The sequence below is a fragment of the Nansenia antarctica genome, assembly GCF_963989245.1.
Source record: "Nansenia antarctica genome assembly, chromosome: 2".
Lineage (NCBI taxonomy): Eukaryota > Metazoa > Chordata > Actinopteri > Argentiniformes > Microstomatidae > Nansenia > Nansenia antarctica.
Genome location: NC_137675.1, coordinates 49,885,750 through 49,899,350, shown reverse-complemented (window position 1 = coordinate 49,899,350; position 13,601 = coordinate 49,885,750). Strand labels below are relative to the sequence as shown.

Genomic DNA, 13,601 nt, shown 5'->3' with positions numbered 1-13,601 from the left:
AAACGCCACGACAGTGATGGCTTTCGCATATCTCCTCTCTCTCTCTCTCTTGTCCCTCTCATCGAAAAAACACCATCTCCCTCCATTCCATCCTCTCCTTAATCTTTCTACATTTCCCCCCTCACTCTATCATAACTCTCTCCGTCTTCTCCCAGAGCACATCCAATAAGACTGGATAATATTTGGACAGGTGTTCTTTTTATACATATTATCTTCATGGGGGTGTACTGGAGAGGGGAGGGAAGAGGGAGGGAGAGGGGGGGGGGGGGTCTACGTCATTTCATTGCAGTTTCATGAAGAGGAAGGCTACATACCCTGCACTGTAGGCGGGTACGCTGTAATCTGTACTGTACAGTATGCGTAATCCCTAGCAATAAAAAACTGTTTAGCACCCATTTTTCCTTTACTTCTAAACGTTCTTCTATTTTTCCCCGTTTCAGACAACGGTGGAGGCCACATCTGGAGGACACATGTCGTCCCTGCGCATGTTCTCTCTCTCTTTCTCTCCCTCGCGCACACATATTCACTCTCTCCTCTTTCTCGCTCCCTCTCCCCACTCTCTCTTTCTCGCTCCTTTTCCTCCCTCTCTTTTTGGGAAACATGAGAGCTGGACTAATTCGCTCCCTCTCTCTCTCTCTCCCTCCCACCCGGGCGGACCACCCACATTCGGAAACGCCTAGCTGTTCCAAAGGCAGAGCCCTGGTCTGCTGAGAGAGAGAGAGAGAGAGAGAGAGAAAGAGAAAGAGAGGGGGAGAGAGAGAGAGATGTAAGGATGGGTTTTGACTGATGGTTTTAACAGAGTATCAATTACATCAATGTCAAAACCATAACCTGCCCTTGCATAAGGAGGAGAGAGGGGCAAGAAAGCAGAGCTGTGTGCAGTCCTACTGTACAGTGTTAGGGCTGGTTCCCCCCGCCTGGCACAGAGGTCCTACAGGCACCGTGCTGCTGCTGCTGCTTCTGCTGCTGCTGCTGGCACCTTCACTGTCCTCCTGGCACGCCTCTCCTGACCATTATCTATTCTCAACTCTCGCTGCAGCCCAAAGCATTTGGCTGCCTAACACACACAAAACGTGCACACACACACACACACATTGTACACACAAACACATACACACACACACACACACACACACACACACATACACTGTACAGACAAACACGTACTGTACACACACACACACACACACACACACGCACATGCGCTCACACACACACACACACACATTGTACACACAAACACACACACAAACACACATACTGTACACAGACAAATATGTACTGTACACACATACACACACATACTGTACACACATACACACACATACTGTACACAGACAAACATGTGCTGTACACACACACATACACATACACACACACAAACACGTACTGTACACACACACACACACACACAGCTGCAGATGATGTCTCTGTAGTTGGGGTCTCCCTGGTCTGTCTTCTACCATGCATGTTTCATTCTAGTCGCTCAGCTCCTGTAGGTAACACTGAAGAAGGAGAGGAGGACTACTGGTAGATTATTAAAACTCAAAAGTCAGAATGGAATATCATCAAATGCTTTAATTGTATCGACAGTGTAACAGACAATCCCTTTCAGAAATCTACTTTTATTTGACTCTGTTAGCAGAAAATGCATCCACTCTCAACTCAGCTTTGACATAATCATTACTTTAAATAACTGGTCAATGTCTCCACCTAGTGGACATTTCCCGTAACCTCCTTTCTTTGGAAAAGTCCTAATATTCTACAATACTTGACTTACACATAGAAAATACAACATGTATGTGTGTGAAACAGGTGTGTCAGTAGTGAAACAACATGTAATATCATATAGCACATACTGTGAGGCGTGTTGTTGGCTGACTACAAGCCAGTTGCTTATTAATACATACTCTAGGTTTAGTCACTGCAGTGAAACAACTTTAAGGTGCCTTTTTACTGAATGGACATACTGTTTGTCTCATCGCCCCCCCCCATCATTTGTTTTTATCTGTCTTCAGGGTCTTCCTTCTCCCCACCTCGGTGGCCACTGAGCCCACTGTGGCCCCCAACATCCCCCCGAAAGGCCCCCCCACAAACAGCCCAACGAAGGCCCCCAGCAGAGCCTCCCTCCTCACCATCTTGGGTAGCCTCCTCATCCACCCTATCACCTTCTCCCACAGGGACCACAGAAACGAGGGAGGAGGGGAGGAGGGAGAGAGAGAGGCGACACACCCGTCCACGTCCAGGTCGTTCACGCTCCTCTCCGCCTCGTCCCTCGCTTTCTCCATCTCCTCCTCGTCGTCCTCGTCGTCTATCTCTCGCTCCGGATTCAAGACTGAGGGGTCGGTCTCTTCTCCTTGTATCTCCTCTCCTCCTCCCGTTCCCTCTCTTCTCTGTCTCGCTATCTCCTTCTGTCTCTCTCTCACGCTCTCCTCCGCCTCCTGGTAGAGGGGGCAGCTGTAGAACTCCGTCCCGCTCTCCTTCACTGTCTGTTCCACCTTCTCCAGCAACTCCTCCACGCTCTTCCTCTCTTCCTCCTTCTCCTCCTCCTCTTCTTCTTCTCCGCTCCCCCTCTTCAAGGTATGGTAGCGGTCCCCACATTTCTCCACCAGCTCCAGCAGGTCTTTACGTCCAGCGGCGATGTATTCCTCCAGCTGCTGCCCCTCCTCCAGCTTGTCGGTGTGGGTGAAGAGGATGACGGTATGTCCGCTGACCGCGGCGGGGCCGAAGACCCTCTCCATGGCAACGAGGGCCCTCAGCTCGGCGTCCACCGGCCGGTCCACAGGGACACATAGCAGGAAGGCGTGGGGCCCCGGGGTTGACAGGGCCACGCAGGAGGAGACATGACACCTGACGTCCTCCGGGGGGCGCTCTGAGCAGAAACAGTCTGGGGTGTCTACTACCGCTACCTGCCAGCAGAGAGAAGGAGAGTGTGTGTGTGTGTGTGTGTGTGTGTGTGTGTGTGTGTGTGTGTGTGTCGTATCATATAACTGTATGTAAATTCACTGGTTCGCAACAGTAATGAGATGGAAATAAATCTCAGAAAACAGCAGTGCCCTTTCAAACTGTGCAGTGGACCATAACAACATGGTGGGTTTAGTAACACTGTCACTTTTACAATCTAGGGAGATTGTCAAACCTTTGGTTGACTTTTCAGTAGTGTTGTCAATGTCACTGCATACATAGAGTAGGGTCGTGTAAACTGACTTGAGTCCCTTACCTGTCTGCCTGAAACCGAACCTCTGTGTTTCTCACTCCCCTGAGTGACGGTTCCTTCGCTGGTGGGCTGAGACAGGAAAGCCCGGCGGCCCAGTATGGTGTTCCCCACTGAACTCTTCCCTGCTCCTGGTCGGCCCAGAAGGACCAACCTCAGCTCTGGAGACAAGAGGGAGAGGGAGGAGGTAGGGTCCTTTATAGAGGAGTTGGATAAAGGATATCCTTTTATACTACTACTATATCTATACAGAAAACTATACACAAACACTGCCATTCAGTAATGCCATACAGTAAGCTGTTGACATCTCATCTACCATTTGTAGCATCATGTAACGTTGCTGTCAACAAACCCCAGTTTTGTAAAGTGGAAGTGCTGGCCCAAGTGCTGCTAAACGGTAGTGTTGTTGTTGTTGTGATCAAATGTACTTGAACATCAATCCATGAAAACATCGTTTTGAAGGAGACAGACACACGCCCATTTTTAGAAGGCAAAAGTTCAGACGTCTTTATTAACAAGAGATGTTTTAATCTCAATTTTCCCAGACGCCCATCCCGTCTGCGCACATCCAGCCAGCTGTGACATAGCGATTTGAGATCAGGACAACTCGACTAAAGCGAGATGGACAATCCAATCAAAAATAAAGCAGTTGCGATGAAGAAATGCTAATCCAATCGCAGCGCAAGCCAAACAATTGTATTGACACATAGAAACATACCTGTTCGTGAATCTGGTGTCATCCTCCGCTTGTTCTATTCCCGTGTTGAGTCGGTGGCGCCTACTGTGCTGTGTTACTGTACTTCCTCGTTCCTACCGCCTGACTCAACTGTTGTCGACGTGATGAGCTGACTCCTCTGCTGTCTGGACGGGGCCCTCGGGCAGACAGCGGTGTCAGGGTGTGTTAATTATGCTATGTGCAAAAATAGGCTGTCATTCATCAGAACTCAACAGATGCTGGTCACTGTCACTCGCACAGTGGAGGCTGGTGACTTCCAGAATTGAGGAGGCCAATTTTTTCCCTATAGAATAGAATATTAAATTGACTTGTAATAAAACGAAATCGACTACATTAAAAATAAAACTGTTCAATAAATCCCAAATGTTGTCTACCTATTCGATGTATAAATCGCGCCAGAATGTCGCCGACTTCCGAGGTCATTTTAAGCAAAAGTATTTGGCCAAATGAGCTATTATTTTCTGGAATAATAGCCATGGGTGAGGCCTGGCCTCCCTCAATACAAACGGATAGGGATTCTGGCCTGTAGGTGCTTTACAATTGCAATATTGGGTTTTAGCCATGGAAAAATTCAGATTTATGAACAAAACGGAAATAATATTAAGATAATAAAAAAATATGTTTTTTGTTAAATAAATAAATAAAATAAATATAATTATTGCTTTTTAAAATCTCTCTCTCTCTTCTCTCAAATTATTGTGGAGGCCAGGCCTCCTCCACCTCTATGGAGGAGCCTCCACTGCACTCGCATCCACATGCAGCCAGACAATAAACAGCACATCACTATGTTGCTATTTCTCCAAAGTCTTTCACCCCAGGCAGCCAGGACTCACATGATGACTGATGTGAGCCCCTCTAGGGCAGAGACTTGTGTTGTTGAAGAGTCTTAAGTGTTATTCACTCCATTCCATTCTAGTGTCAGCCCGTTTTCCTCCATTCATTTACATAAAAGGTGTCAAGAATAATAGTTCACATAGTGAAATTAAACAAGAGATCAAGAAGAAAACAAGTGTACAGTAAACATGTTGTCACCATGAATGATGTAGCGCCCCTCTACTATATATTGTAAATATTCATTCATATTTATATCTTAGTTTATTTTATATCTATGCTTCTCTACGTTGTTTGCACTACTTGCTTTTTAATTCTTATTATTCTTATGTTGTCTGTATGCACCAACCACAGCAAATTCCTTGTATGTGAAAACTACTTGGCGAATTCATTCTGATTCTGATACAAATGGAGTGATGTAATGACGCTTGTAACGGAAGACATTTATTCATAAATGTTTGACATTCACTTTTTGCACCCAAAGACCAAAATAATTTGGGGTGGGGGTTGTCGGTGGGGGACAATAAACCAGTCACTCACACCAAGTCTGTCAAACTTATTTGACATGTTGAAAATGTGTTATTTTTTATTGTCAGCATTTCAATATATGCAGAGGAAATGTATACTGGTAAAAGCGAATGTGACTTACAGTTCTGTGCTTCAAAAGCTTGCAATTACCTCAGCAGTAGTTTGATTGCAGTTGCACCTCAAATTGTTTCTATACATCCTACAATCAAAATCTAAACCTTAGTAGATGATCAAATATCACAATTTACAAAACAGGCAAGTCGTTATGTAATCAGATGCTAAAACAATGATGGGTATTTACACATGAATAGACTGACAGACATGCACACTCACGCACGTACTGTACACACACACTCGCACACGTACACACACGCACTCACAAACACAGACGAAACATACCGTAACAGTAAAATGTTGAAACGCTAACAGACATGCCAGAGGGAAGTTATACGTGTTCACTAAAATAGGCTTCCTTTTAAAAAAATAACAATTGAAAAAACGTTTAAAAATACATAAAAAAAACAAGTAAATGTCCAAGTTTTTCCAATGCCTAGCTGGGAGGCATAAATAATAGTCCACATCCCAAGCCTCATTTCTGAAATGGGCAGCTCCACGCACAACTCTTAACTCCGTAGTGAAGTCACTCAGGAGACAGGAGAGGAATGTTGTCCCCGTCCTCACAGGCCAGGCATGATGTAGGCGATGTTGTCCAGGGTGTTCGACTGAGGGGAAGGAAAGGTGGAGAAACGTTAGAAACCTTGTGCAACATATAGGCTGCGTTCGTAAACTCGCTCTGAGAGCGCCGGAGCGCACACTGGGTGCAACGTCATAAAGGGACCAAGTCATTTGATTGGACAAGAGGCATTCCATGAGTGCTGATCAGATTTGCAGAGGGAATTTACGAACGCAGCCATACACTCTGGTTTCTCTTCGACTGCGTTTCGTTGTCTGGTACTTGTACTCTGCAATGACACTAAAGTTGATTCTAATCAAATCTAAATCTTTCAAATCTTATGCGTAACTTGATCCTTGTCTAGTGACTTGTAATTGCTGTCAATGCTTACAATTAAAATCTGTTGTTTGTAAATATGTGACAGCAGCTGGTGAAAGTGGGAACATTTTACATTATATCGCCAAAATGAGAGTTGAAACCTTAAGAATGAAATTTGCAAATGATGGAGTCAGTGGACTTACCAGGACTTTGCGGGGACATCCGTTGAGCTGGGGGATCTGTGCTGTGAGGCAGGTCAGGGGTCCTAGGGCACACAAGATGGAGTCCAGGAGCACAGACAGACTGCCAGACACGGCCACCATCCCCTGAGAGAGTTGAGAGAAGAAAGGCAGTTTAGTCTGGTGGTCAGTTAAACCAGTGGTTCTCAACCTTTTTTGGGCCAGCGCCCCCCTGTCCATTATCCAGGTCTCTTACCGCCCCCCATCAAAAAAAAGTAGGCTTATTTTCTTCCCTGAATATTAACGTTGACTAATATTCTGTCTTATATCATTTAAAAAGCATGTCAATGAATGCCAAATAATAGATTTGATTTAACTGGGCAGTTGGAATATCATTATCATTAGTTTACCAGAGAGCAGAAAAGCGAATGTGAATGTGAATAAAAATGCTGTTTCTGAGTGTTGAACAAACTCAGACAAGATCAGAGAATACAAACAGACGCTACGGAACAGCAGCAATTTCACACATGTCCGATGCAGACAACAGTAGGCTGCAGAACTGTACATTACAACTAACATTGTTAGTTTTTTTAAGTGTGCTGGTGTTGCATTTCGCCAAATTGCTGTTTTATGATGCTAATATTTATTCATTTTTTATTGGACTTTGGGGCGGTGGTGTCACAATATGGCGGCAAACGCTAGGGGGCTATTATTTTAATATTTATTAGTATTCTAAGGTATTATTTTCATAAACTGACCACTTAGTTCGAATTTCTCATATCAAAACATATCAAAACTTAACAAAGTTCCAAAGTTCAGAGCTCTGCGCTCTGGGAGCGCTCAGAGATGGGTGCTCTGACTGAAAACACGGTTTTGTCCGAGCGAACTGACCGTTCATGCATTTACGAACGTACCCGTAATAACACTGCTGACAGCTGATCAATCGCAAGCAGACAGAGTAGTGGTTTCCTATAGCAACAAAAGACGCTGACAGCTGTTCGGAGTGCTTATGTGTTAATTTCCAGGACATCAGAGGAGCAACATATCACAAAAAAGCGATCGTATATTTTAGTTTGTAAACGTTAAGACGAACACATCGCAATGCTAACCTCAGAATGGCATTAGGGATAACATCCACAACAACACTTAACAGTAATACATTTATGTAATATACTGTGATGAACCTGCGAGGGGAGGGGACATTCGTAGCTGATTTCTCTAGGTTCGATTATTGGTAAGCGAGAGAGCCCTTTCCGGACTACGATTGCTTTTTTGAGATAGGTTGTTCCTGCTGTGATGTTCTGGTATGGTGGTATGGTATTAGCACTAATTGTAACTAAATTAAATAAGCTGTATTGAAAGGAAGCGAATAAAGTGAATGCGTAAGCGCAGAGGGTAGTGTGTATACGCGGGGAGTGAGTATTTGGCACGACAGGCTTACGTCACCGGCGTTAAGGGAGGTCGACACAGAGTGTATTAAGCACGTATTTATTAAGTTTCACAGGCTAGTCAATGTCACAGGCGTGCTGGAGAGAGAGATGATCCAAAATAATAATAATAATAATGTCCGCTCGAACTCCGCGCGTCCCGCCCAGCTGTTCCCCTTCCGGGATAGTTCTCCGCGGTGTCTCCGCTACACACCCCTTTCAGGATCTGCTGCTGCTGCTGTGGCTCTCTCTCTCTCTCTCTCTCTCTCTCTCTCTCTCACCACTTAATGCGCGAACGCCCCCCACGAACACCTCAACGCCCCCCTTTTAAAAATATCTGTTCCAGCGCCCCCCGATGTTGTCTGAACGCCCCCGTTGAGAAACGATGAGTTAAACAGACATCACATAGAAATCATTCAGCTATGGGAGTAGCTTACTGAGGTTCTAAATTCTATCGACCGGGTGGTCTGAGAACCTGTGTGTAGACGTTGGTAATGTGCAAAGACCCCTCTCTGGACTGATTATGACAAATATATTGCATGTTGTGCCCTTGAGCAAGGCACTTAACTACTCTAGGGGCACCGAATATGGCTGAAACTGTGCCTAGAGCAAAAATACCGAATTCCAATTGACTGACAAGTTGATTGCATGGCAATAAATCAGTCAAATATGCCACTTGAGGGTTAGGGTCGAAATAGCTGTGTTACAATGTACAGTAAAAATATGTGGCTCGTAGTGTGGTGTGTGTGTATGTTATAATAATAATAATAATTAATTCAATGTATATAGCGCTTTTCCAAGGCTCAAAGACGCTTAAGATGTTTACCTCTGTCTCCTGTAGCCGGTGACCAATGAGGGACAGCGACTCCCCCAGTAGCTGCAGGTGGGCGGCCGCGTCGATGGGGTCCACATCGGGGATCCGTGCTGGTGACAGAGACACGCCCATAGACGCCCGGCTGGGGGACACCAGCCCTGCTCCCAGCCCCATCCCCTTCAGAGAGCCTGGGACACAAACACAACACACAGCCTGTCACCAACTCAACTACTGAGAGAGAGAGGGGGGGGGGGCTGCATTTACATTTACGGCATTTAGCAGACGCCTTTATCCAAAGCGACTTACAACAAATACATTTGTCTAAGTAAGTGTCATCTATCCACCATCGCGAGAAAAGGTAATCTATGCTAGAGCCAGGGGCCATTTGCAGTTACAATGCTAGAAGAAGGAAGTAGGTTGACTACTGGGTGACTAACAACTAGGGGTGGGCATCGACGATCGATAATTGATCGATAAGGATCTTGGTCGATCACAAAAGAAAAAATTTGGTCATCACAATTTTTTTTTTTTTTTTTTTTGTGATGACCATTTTTTTTATTTTGTGATCGACCAAGATCCTTATCGATCAATTATCGATCGTCGATGCCCACCCCTACTAACAACCTAGGACGACTACTGGGTGACTAGTAAGTAAGTAAGTTAGTAAGTAAAATGTATTTATACTAGTGCTGTCCCAAACGACTATTTTTCTAACGATTAATCTAGCGATTATTTTATCGATTATTCGATTAGTCTAACGACTAATTTATCGATAAGTCTAACGATAATTTTTGTACTGTAAAAAAAAATAAAAAAAAAATAATTCTTTTTTGTCTCCACCTCACTGCTATGTTTAGCCAACTTGAATGCCAACATGTCCATTTAGAAGTCTGTCCATCACCACAACACATAGCTAGCTAACGTTACTCTCGCTGCTATGTTATGATTAGCTAAATTGATGCTAACGTAGCATGCGAGCTACGAGCTAGATAACGTACAGTAGGTGCTCGCACCACAATGACAATAGGCTACCGTAGCTAGCCAGCTACATAGCTAACGTTACTAACACCAGAAGACAAGACATACGAACTGTGGTGAGCTACATTGCTTGTGTAACATTAGCTAGTAGCTATCCATTTTCACTCATACACTTAATTGTCTCGCCTGGTAAAATAAAGGTAAAAAAAAAAAAAAAAAGTCTTTTTTTAAATTTGCGACTAACCGACGCATATTACGCTAACCGACGTATTGACGTAGTCGGTGACGTCGACGACGTCGAATAATCGTAACAGCCCTAATTTATACAGCACCATTCCCAGACCAAGGGTCACAAAGTGCTTTACATAACAAGGAAGAAACACAATAAAACATAATACAAGAGCGAAAGCCACAGCAGGTTAAAACAGGCAAACAAGTGAAAATAAAAACAAGTAACATACAACAGGTGTGCAACAACATCAACAGGACACAGAAAGACAGGCCCTTGGGGCTATCCAAAAGCCGGTCTATACAAGACAGTCTTTAGCTGACTGTGTTGACCTGGAGCTGCAGGGAGGAGGTTACCTTTGCTTTTGCTTCCGTCCGTTGAGCTCTTGCGTTTGACCGTGGTGGCCTCGGCCTTGTTCTGCTTGTGCTGCAGGTACTGGGCCTTCTGCTTCCACACCTGCAGGGGAGACGCAGAGAGCCGTCGGCTATTAGGTTATTATATCCACTCAGAACTTAAGTGGCTGGCTTAACATTGTCTAACGGAATTTCACATTTCGCAAATCTGTACCGACGTACCAGTTTGTCTTTCTCAGGGAGCTGCTTCCACACCTCGGCCAACCTTTTGCTCAGCTCCCCGAAGACTGCGGACCAACAACAACAACATAAAATACTCATTAGATAGACACAAGACAAGATACTCATTAGATAGACACAAGACAAGATAATCATTAGAACAACAGCATTGGCTTTTCAATATGGCAGCATTTGGTGGTCTAGTTACATGCCATGTCATTACACTGTCATTCCAGAATCAGGAAGGAACCACTCTACCCACCTAGTCCTGGCTGCTCTGCGTTTATGTTGACCCTGTACTCTTTACAGAACACCTGGTACGCTGTTGTGTTCTTCTTCTTGGGCTGAGAGAAAGAGAGTGAGAGGGAGGGAAAGAGAGAAGGAGACGGAGAGAGAGAAAGGGAGACAGAGTGAGCAGTGCAGGGTACTGAACCGTGTGTCTTTACACTGTGCAAACCTCAGGAAACATGGTTTAAAACTGAGGAAACATTGTCTAGAATAAGGTGAAGGTGCCAGGTCTGACCTTGTCTTTCTCCTTCTCGTGCTTTTCCCTCACCCTCTCCTCCTTCTTTTTCTTCTTCTCCATCATCGAGTCGTTACTCTGATGGTGGTGGGAGGGGACGGGGGGCCCCATGGCGTACATCCCGCCGCCCGCACCGTGATTGGCTGAGCCGTGGGAATGGGTGTGGCTTCTCGACGGGTCCCCTGGAGAAAACATAAAGGAGGACTTGTGAGAATAGGTAATCACGCTGTGGGTCGTGACGCTTTCTACGAGTGGCCGTGGAGTAAAGGAGATGAGAGGAGGGAGTCAGTGAAGTCCTTCTCTACCCCCCCTAGATGTCCTTTCCTCTCACCTGATCCTTTGCTGTGCTTCTTCTCTCGCCCGCCTTTGTCTTTCTCCCTGTCCTTCTCCTTCTCCTTTTTCTTCTTGCTTTTCTTGCTCTTCTTCTTCTTCTTCGACAGGTGCGTGTAGGAGTCGTCGATCACCAGCTCGCCTGCCTCCAGCTCTCCCCCGGAGGAGGAGCTGTCTCCCCCCATCCCCCCGTCATAGTGCCCTGAGAGACAAGAGGAGAGAGAGAGAGAGACACAAAGGGAAATGGAGATAGATGGGGTTAATACAGGGATCCACAAACATATAGCAACACACAGAGGCCTATAAAAGTACACATAAAAAAGGGCACAGGGGGCATAGGCACATCCCTCGTTAAAGACTCTCTGATCGTTCTCCTGCAGACGCTCGATAGCCTCAAAAAAAACCTCTTACCCTCCACCTCCACCTCTTTCCCCACCACGGGCAACGGATCCCGGCTCTGCTGCTTCTTCTTGGGGAGCTTGTCCCCCCTGTCCTTCTCCTTCTTCATCCCCCCTTTCCGCAAGGCCGACGACGACATGGGGCCCGAGGAGGACGAGGAGGAGGAGTGGGGCGGGAAGGGGAACTTCTCCGCCTCGCCCTTCTCCTTGGGCGACAGGATCAGCTTCATCTTCAGCCCCTCTGCGTCGCGCAGGGACAGTGGGTCCCCTTTGGGGGTGCTGCCGCCGTGGAACAGGGACGACTTGGAGTGCTTTTTGGAGGAGGACGAGGAGGAGGATGCGGGCCGGGAGTGGGGGAAGGAGTGGCTCCCTTTGCTGCCCCCCCCGCCGCTGCCGTCGCGCTTGCGGTCCTTGGAGGAGTGGGAGGAGGAGAAGGACGGGTAGGAGGGCTTCTTGTGCATGTGCGGGCTGGGGTCGGAGCCGGTGGCCAGCGGGGAGGTGATGGCCTGGAGGAGCCCCATGGCCGTGTCCGTGGGGTGGGAGGAGGAAGAGGAGGAGAGGGAGGGGGAGCGGTCGGACGACTTGCGCTTCTTCTTGTGGGGAGGCGCGCCGGAGCCTTGGTGGTCTGGGAGAGGAAAGCCGTGGAGAGAGGGAGAACAAGGTCACATAAGGGTCGATTTTGCACACACACACACACACACACACACTCTCTGTTTCTTATTTGAAATAGCACAGCATTCTCCCACTCCTTTTTTTCTTACACAACTAAAAGGTGCCCTTTAATGACCTAGTTGTCTGTTTACTGAACTGTGCTTGACATGACATTGTACTGTTGTATGTTGTTGGTGTCTGAATGAGGAGTAAGCTACAAATGAATTTCCCCCAGTGGGATCAATAAAGTTGTCTGAATCTGAATCCTTCCTCACCTCTATAGTAGTAGTCGTCACTCGAGTGCTTCTTCTTCTTCTTGTGCGAGTCCCCTCCCAACAGGAACAGCTCAGAGTCCTGCATGGAAAAGACAGGGTGACTTAATTGAACGATCCACGTTAAAAAGTGCCAGATTATCCCCACGTAGGCTGTGCATTTGTATATCCAAATGGCTTATTTATTCATAAGGTAAGAACTTCATTTGCGTTAATGGACAGTTGAGGCATAGGCAGATATTGTAAAAAAAATAAAAATAAAAATACAATAAAAATAACAAAAAGGGAATTTCGAAAAAGGAAAAAGGGAATGTCGGACTGGTGTTACCTTGGGCCGTTTCTTGGAGGACTTGCGGACCTGTGCAGCGATCTCCTCCTCTTCCCTGAGCAGGTCCTTGTATGACCTCCTCTTCTCTCTCTGACTGCGGCCCGCCACAAGGCCTACGTCTCCTTCACCCACCTCTGAGAGAGAGAGAGAGAGAGAGAGAGAGAGAGAGAGAGAGAGAGAGAGAGAGAGAGAGAGAGAGAATATGTCATGTATGTAAGGTAGCCGGTGGTATACGGTATACTCTTATCAGTGGTGGCCTAGTGGAGAGTGAGTTGGACAGGTGAGAAGGTCATGAGTTCAAATCCCACCACCACTAGTGTGCCCTTGAGTAAGGCACTTAGCCCTAAGTTACTCCAGTACCTGTAATCTCTAATTGATAAGTCGCTTTGGATAAAAGCGTCTGCTAAATGGTCATTGTAAATTGTTATTGCATTGACATAACAAACAGGAATAGAAGGGATTGGCAGAAATTACCCATCACTCCTTTCTTCTTGATCTCCTCAAAAGCCATGATTCCTCCTTTCTCCTTGACAGGCCTGCACGTCTCTTGGTCTCAGGTCTGCCACTGACAAGAAGACAGACCACTGTCATTTCACAGAC

General features: G+C 46.2%; 2 protein-coding genes across 2 annotated transcripts; both read right to left on the bottom strand.

Annotated features, from left to right (window-relative positions):
- Positions 1-1,994: 1,994 nt before the first annotated feature.
- Positions 1,995-3,954, bottom strand: LOC308150227 (GTPase IMAP family member 9; the record flags this gene model as incomplete). The annotated part of the gene is made up of 3 exons (XM_080523080.1): positions 1,995-2,909; positions 3,221-3,375; positions 3,933-3,954. The coding sequence occupies 3 exons, from the start codon at positions 3,952-3,954 to the stop codon at positions 1,995-1,997; spliced, it is 1,092 nt and encodes a 363-aa protein (XP_080379206.1).
- A 1,488-nt stretch (positions 3,955-5,442) lies between these two features.
- Positions 5,443-13,537, bottom strand: hmgxb4a (HMG box domain containing 4a). Its single transcript, XM_080524054.1, has 12 exons — positions 13,476-13,537; positions 13,002-13,135; positions 12,677-12,755; positions 11,764-12,375; positions 11,354-11,554; positions 11,023-11,204; positions 10,762-10,843; positions 10,503-10,567; positions 10,284-10,383; positions 8,733-8,908; positions 6,504-6,626; positions 5,443-6,031 (listed from the first exon to the last, which is right to left on the bottom strand). The coding sequence occupies exons 1-12, from the start codon at positions 13,510-13,512 to the stop codon at positions 5,987-5,989; spliced, it is 1,836 nt and encodes a 611-aa protein (XP_080380180.1). The 5' UTR covers positions 13,513-13,537; the 3' UTR covers positions 5,443-5,986.
- Between the last annotated feature and the right edge of the window lie 64 nt (positions 13,538-13,601).